This window comes from Gossypium raimondii, chromosome 11, assembly GCF_025698545.1.
Source record: "Gossypium raimondii isolate GPD5lz chromosome 11, ASM2569854v1, whole genome shotgun sequence".
Lineage (NCBI taxonomy): Eukaryota > Viridiplantae > Streptophyta > Magnoliopsida > Malvales > Malvaceae > Gossypium > Gossypium raimondii.
In genome coordinates, this window is record NC_068575.1 from 5,942,153 (window position 1) to 5,949,615 (window position 7,463).

Here is a 7,463-nt window from a genome sequence, read left to right on the forward strand (position 1 = left end):
TCTTTAAAAATTCTACATTGGGTCAATATATCTACATTCTATCCATTCTTTGTAGTACATGAATGATAATCTTGTTATCCAAGAAAATGAATGTTTTGAAAAACAAAATGAGAATTCGAATTCATACAAGTGGCAGCCATGTTTTGGCTTGGGTAGTTGATGAATTTGCACAAGGTGTGAATTTTAATAGCTTAATGAATTAAATAATATATTTTGAATAATTCAGCGACAAAAAAAATTAATAGATTAAAAAAAAAATTGATTGTTAAACTATTATTTTTGGGGATGACAATCAATTTTGGTTTTATGTTTTTCTTTTAATTGGGAGCAGAGGAGAATGAGGTTGTTTGATATCAAATCCAAACTTTCATGCTTGTAAAATAACACTCTTGCTACTAAACCAAGAGATTATTGACAATCAATTTTAATTTTTAAAACCCCAACAAGAGATTTAACTGTTACTCCCATTCTTATTTGAATACTTGTTCTTAACGAATCATATTATATAGATTTCGAAACACTATACAAGCATACTGGGTTTATCTTCATGGAAAACATAGGTTGAAAGCAAAAGGAGCAAAAATAGCTTTTAAATCTTTGGGAAGCATAATTGTATACTCCACCACCTAAACAATAGAGTTGAGATTTTGTAATCCAACTACATTTGAGTAGTACAGGATCGTATGTATCTTCCACAGGTTTTGTTTTTTCCTCAATGGCATCCCTCCCCTCTCTGGGAACATCTTAGACGACTATCCATCCAACGGTCCCACCAGAACAATTCATCCCTTTCATTGCCCACCAACCATCGTCATCAATTGGAAATGTTGCTCATTCTGCAAATTTATCATACCCCACCGTGTTACTCCAATTAAGGGACAGAGGCCAACCACTTCAATGATTTTTAAGCATGTGTCGATTACTACTTGAAAGCATTTAGTCAATCTTGTTTTGAGTCGGGGTTTTGGTAGCTTTCTAGTTCAGATTCGATTTTTATTATGTACAATTGTCATGTGTGATTTTTTCTTTTTAAGATTATTACACTTAAATCTTATTATGTGTAAACTCTATTCAGATTTATTCTGATTTAAGTTTGAATATATTTTAGCTTTTAGTTTATTGTGCTTTATATTGAATTAATTTTAGTTTTAGTGAATTAAATATGTATTATTTATCTACGACTTAGTTTGAAAATTACTAAAAGCCTTTATTTTTATAAAGTAACAAGTATTAATATGAGAGTATTTTTATCTTTTCATATTTTTAATAAAATAATACCTAATAAGATTTGGACTTGGAACACTTGAATTTTTAAACTTTTAAATTAATCATTTTAACCAAAGCCTTAGTTGATTTTAATATAATTTTTATAAACATATATTTTTATTTAATTTTTCACCCACTGTGAATATCCTACAATTTAATAATTTGTAATGTATTAATAAGTTTCTTAATTTTTTTTAGTTTAATTGAATTTGGATTGAATTACATTTCTTTTTGGAGGTTGAATTAAGATTATAAATAATTAAGAACTCCATGTGATGGCCTAATGATTAAGGGTGTTCACCGTCTAAAGTGTGACATAGATTTGAGTCGTACTAGTCACGTTGGTTGTTCGGATTTTATCCTGTTAATTCACAGAAAAAAATATAAATAATTAAATAAATAGAGGTTAAGATAATGGCTCAAAGTCATGTATATTAAATAAAAAAATAACATAAAACACATTAGATTTAAAATAATATGAGCTGATTTTTGAAATTATTTATTATTCTAATATAATTTACCATGAATTAAAGAGGTGTTAAGATTGGTGTAACACCTCAAACATAGTATGACACGTACAAGACACACAAACATACACTATGAATTATTGAGATGCTAGGATTTAAATAACATCTTAAACACAATATAACATAACGAAGCAACACAAACACGAAATGGATCGCTAGATGATATAGATTCTTAATTCCTTAATAAGAGGCTGAAATTGGATCAATGAGCAAAGAAGTTATCCCATCTTTTGTATTTTTCCCAACATATGTGTACCCATCTCCATTCTTGTAAATGAAATCGAGGACCTTTGTAAGATTGAGAATTCGTGTAAGAACTGGCCCCGGAACAACTTTGGATATCTCACTAAATATCAATTCCTGGTTTATATCTTTCCAAGCATTCTCCACTTGCTTCATCAATTCACTACATGCTTCTTCTTCTGAAACTGCATGTTCTCTCATGTAGCATTCAACAGCCGATGCACAGTGCCCTCTCTCTTGCTCAAACTATATATTTATATTAGTTTTATTAATCAAAAGTTGTTGAAAATACTCTTGCAAAATTCGAAAAAAGGTACCTTGTGTGAAGTAACATCATTCAAGAGACGAGCAATAATGGAAGAAGCATCAATGATTTCAGGGTTGTTAGATGCCCAATTAAAAATTTCAGGTGTCACAAAATCTCCCATTCCAACAAAAGATGTGACGATTAACATGATATAACCAGCAGATACAACTGCGTTTCTCATATACTCCTTCATTGTTGGAACATAGTTTTCATTATACCATTTCGCCTCCACAAAATAAGATTCTGACAGTTGTTTAAACTATAAAAAGGGACAAAAAAAAAAGGTCATAATAAAATTTCAAATTTAGAGTACATATGTATTAACTTATAATCCTTTAAATATAAATATTCTATTTATAAAATGGAATATGCTCATGTTGAACATATATCTATATTCAAGGATAACAAAATAACTCCTTGTCTCCTTGCCAACTCCACTTATATTCGACACTTCCCCATATAATATATGAGAACAGGGTTACTAATTTTATTATTTATGTAAAATTATTTTAAAAAAGATAAAATACAAACTTACTGTATCTTTCGCATATTTGACATGATATAATCTTTCTTGCTTAATCATTGTTTCTTCCTCTTCTCCATAAAAATCTAACAATGGCTTGTAAAACGACTTCATGTATTCCGGAAGTTGATCTATATAATCAACATCCCACCTGCAAAATCAATTAGAGAAAAGTTCAAAATCAAACATTTTGAATATTTTTTTATACATAATTACATGAACTAATTGAATCGCTTTAAAATTGAATCCTATGTAAATATAGAAGTTGCTAACCTCTGAATTGCATTCTTGAGGAGTTGAAGTTCTTCAAGTGTGCCATATGAGTCATATGTGTCATCCATTATTGATGCCATGACGAATGTTTTTGCTAATATCTCCCTAGCAAAAGAGTATTGTGGCTCAAAATACACTCCTAATATCCAAAGGTAACCTTCTACCAATCTATCTCGAGCAAAAGGTAGTTTTGTAGCTAAGTCTAAACCATTCTTCCACCTGAAACAAAACCCACATTAGCTTAACTATGTATAGTTCATTATTAGGTATCAGTTAGTCCTTTTAAATTAGGATAAACAATTAATGTTGAATGTTGAAGGAGTAATATATTGCCTTGAGATCTTGCTTAGCTCTTCCTTGTGTAAAATTTGTAACAAGTTGAAATCCAACTCTGCAAACTTCAACAGCGTTTTGTTATGTGAAGCATCGCCTTGGTAAATGGAAATGAATCGCTTAGCCTCCAACCTTGGCAAGCCCTTGCGGATGGATTGGAATAGAGCATGGGAGACTAAGGCTGAAAGGGGATATTCGATAGTGCCAGAAGCTTTGGCTAAACCTAGATGAGTGGTGGTGAAACCAAGCGCTTCTTCAAGTATATCTTCACCATGCACACGTAAATGGGAAGCTTCATATAATTCGAGTAAGCCTTTCACATCACTTGTTAAGGACATGTCAAAGTTTCCATCATCATCTTTGAACTTGTGGAACCATTCTAATCAACCCAATAAAATATTATTATATTAATCTTTGTAGTATAGAGAAATTAAATCTAATATGGATCTCGATCTAGAGTATTGGATTGATTATTTATTTGTGTTATATTATAGAGTGAAAATTTCAAAAAGTATTTTATTTTTAACAATTTTGATTAGGTTGGATCATCTATTCAAGTTCTTAGGACTATGTAAATTAAAATTTTAAAAAACATTGTAGGACTATGTAAGACTTAGGCATAATGATTTTTTTGCCCTCAAACTTTATAAAAAAAGTCATTTTGGTCCTTTATTTAATTTTGTTTATTTTAGTTCTTAAATTTTATTTTTTCAAATCAATCCAAAATGAATGGACATGCTTATATTTGTTAACTTTGTTGATGTGACATATATGTGAATGACATGTCAGAATTTAACTCAGCCCAATAAAATATTATTATATTAATCATTGTAATATCGAGAAATTAAATCTAAAATTTAAACTCTCAACAACGAAGTTTGTAGGAAATAGAGAAAATAAATCGAAGAAAAAATAAGATGCACAATATGAGAACGATTTTCATCGTGGTCATCACCATCATAATTTATTATTATAGGAAAATAATTACATGCAATTACTTTTATATGGATTTTAAGTAAAAATAATATAGATCTCGATTTAGAGTATTGAATTGAATATTTATTTGTGTTGAATTATAGAGTAAAACTTTTAAAAATTCATTTTATCTTTTAACAATTTTAATTGAGTTGATCATCGATTCAAGCTACTGGTGAAGGAGCTGGGCAATTTTTTTGAATCAAAATAGTTATATTATTTTGTTGACCAGTCAAAACAATAAAAAAACAAGATTTCACGTGAAAAACGGGAAGGAAAATGGACTCACCACAAGGGACACCCAATCCGTTCTCTCTAAGCAATCGAAATTGAAGAGAAGTAGTCTCAAGAGTTTGGTCATCCTTATAGTCATGCTCATAAATATTGAGCAATACTTCCTCTATCTCTCTTTCAAAATGGTAACTCACACCCAACCGTTTGATTGTATCAATTAAACGCAATTTGTAGAGCAACTCATCATCCATCACTACCTTAATCATCCTCCTTACTTCTTCTTTCAGTTCTTCATGTTGTAGTTTAGTTTTAGCATCAACGTTCTGCAAAATTGTAATTTAGTACAATACGAAATCAATATAAACACGAAAACATATTTGCTCATGTGCAAACACTTGTATATATGTGATTTAAGCTAAACAATATACTAACGACTGATATTTACTCGTGTGCAAACACACGTATGTATCTAAACTCTTTACCGTTGTTGGAGATGAAAGGAAAATATCCCCCCAAACGCTAGGATGAAACTTGGCTGTGGGACGCTTCTGGTTGGACATGGATCCATGAGTTGAAGAAGGAAGCTTTGAAGAAGACATTTTGTTAGATAGTAATTCTGTATGTTGGAAACACTACGAAATGAGATGAATTGGTGTGAGGCGAAGAGCTCCTATGTTGAACTATTTATAGAACTTTCTCAGCATGTGAAAATCCTATATTTACATATAAATCTATAAATTGAACAGCAGGGTTCGGTAAAAATAAAAATAAAAATTATAAAATTATTAAAAATTAAAAATCTATTGGAGTGATTTGATAGAAAAAATGCAAGTTTGAGGGTTAAAGAGAGGGAAAAAAATTAAATGGAAGACTAAAAAGATTTTTTTTAATGTTGGACTGACTAAATAAGTCATTTTACCAAATTAATTCAATCAATCAAAAATATAACTAAACTATAAAAAAAAAAACAATTTTGATATGAAATTGAATCAAGTGAAGTGATAATAATATGTATTCAAGTTTTAAGTTGACATTAACATTGTTGTTTGTATAGGAGGATGTGGGTTCGAGCGAGTTGAAGCGTGTTATCCTCATTTTCAAGGGTTGGGAAGAGATTATGGGTAGTTCTAGGCATTGTATCAAAAATGAAATTAAATTATAAATAAACAATGCTAAAATATTAAATATCTATATAGTCATCATTTAAATTTAATTTTTAAGAAAAGTAGTAAAACTATTTAAAAATTAGGCATAATGACTTTTTTGCCCTCCAACTTTATAAAAAAATTATTTTGGCCCTTTATTTAATTTTTCGTCTATTTTAACCATTGAACATGATTTTTTTGTCAAACCAACCTAAAATGAATGGACAAGTTAACATTTGTTAACTTTGCTTATGTGACATACACGTGGATGACATGTCAACATTTAATTAAATTTTAAAATTTAAAATATTTAAAATTTTAAATAATTTCAATAATTTTGAATTTTAAAAAATTATAATATGTTTTTTGAATTTTAAAATTTTTAAAAATTAGTTAAATGCTAACGTGTCATCCATGTAACAATCCATGTGTATACATATCAACAAAGTTAAAAATGCTATCTTTTCCATCAATTTTGGAGTGATTTGATTAAAAAATAATTTAAAATGTCTAAATGTCTAAATGAATGTTGCGTACTATTTGTAATTTAATACACTTTTATTAATATAATTTTAAGTAAAAGGAAAATCATGTTTTAGACAATTTTCTTACAATTTAAAATGGTTGTACTTCATATGGTTTACAAAACTTCTTTTAATGAAATTCGTAAAGTTATTCTGTTTAAAATTTTAGATTAGTTTTTTAAAAAAACTTTCTAATCGTATATTACCATATTATGTTATACCATAAGGTGTAAGACCCAAACTTGATGTGTATAAGATGGATAATTATTATTATTTTAACAATTTTAAATAAATAAAAGTTAAAATCATAAGTAAATTTTGAAAGGGTTAGGTAGATTTTAAAATTTTACATAAATTCTTTAGGTAAGAAAATGAAATTTTATAAAACTATTATAAAAATAAATTATATTATCGTAAATATAAAATATTATTTAATTATGATTAATATTTAATTGTAATTATAATTAATATTTAGGTAAATATAGTATAAAATTTAGGTAAATATTTAGGTAAATATAGTACAAAATCAATTAAACAACTTAATTTCTAAATTAAATTCACCAAGTACCATATTTACTACAACAATAATTACACAACCCGTAAGTTATGGTACGATTCCTCGAATTACCAAAATACAAAATATTACCTTATTTAGCAAAATTCCATTTTGAATAATAACGGTAATATATTTGAAGGTATGCATTTATCTTACTTAGAATAAAATAAAGCAATCTAAGTTGGATAACTATGTTGGAGCTTAATTTACAATACAATGACGTGAAATGACAATATAATAATAATCATGGAATAATGATACATGGATAAAATTACACAAATGTATAACAATAATATGAAAATGCAAGTAAACTAATTATGGCATCCACAATGACAATACCCACTCAACATACATTATTTGAATAGTAGTATTAATGATCAAAGACGAATAAGTTAAGTAGCATACATAACAATTTCAAAATGAGTAGCATAAAACAAATTAGAGCAAATGAAATGTAAGATAGTTTTAAAAAGATAATAAATGGGTTTTGAATGAATAATATGAAAAAAGAAAATTAAAAAAATCAATTATATACAAAACAATTTTAGAAATACTAT

General features: G+C 28.0%; 1 protein-coding gene across 1 annotated transcript; it reads right to left on the reverse strand.

Annotated features, from left to right (window-relative positions):
* Positions 1 to 1,732: 1,732 nt before the first annotated feature.
* On the reverse strand, positions 1,733 to 5,326 carry LOC128034685 ((+)-delta-cadinene synthase isozyme XC14-like). Its single transcript, XM_052623464.1, has 7 exons — positions 5,164 to 5,326; positions 4,737 to 5,004; positions 3,473 to 3,851; positions 3,140 to 3,358; positions 2,879 to 3,017; positions 2,354 to 2,602; positions 1,733 to 2,282 (listed from the first exon to the last, which is right to left on the reverse strand). The coding sequence occupies exons 1-7, from the start codon at positions 5,278 to 5,280 to the stop codon at positions 1,974 to 1,976; spliced, it is 1,680 nt and encodes a 559-aa protein (XP_052479424.1). The 5' UTR covers positions 5,281 to 5,326; the 3' UTR covers positions 1,733 to 1,973.
* Between the last annotated feature and the right edge of the window lie 2,137 nt (positions 5,327 to 7,463).

What these genes read in the sequence shown, in the direction of transcription:
- LOC128034685 (XM_052623464.1), bottom strand. Translation starts at nt 5,280, where the DNA reads ATGTCTTCTTCAAAGCTTCCTTCTTCAACTCATGGATCCATGTCCAAC. An exon ending in TCCTTTCATCTCCAACAACG is followed by an intron (nt 5,005 to 5,163) that starts GTAAAGAGTTTA and finishes ACAATTTTGCAG; the next exon opens with AACGTTGATGCTAAAACTAA. An exon ending in ATGATGTTACTTCACACAAG is followed by an intron (nt 2,283 to 2,353) that starts GTACCTTTTTTC and finishes ATAAATATATAG; the next exon opens with TTTGAGCAAGAGAGAGGGCA.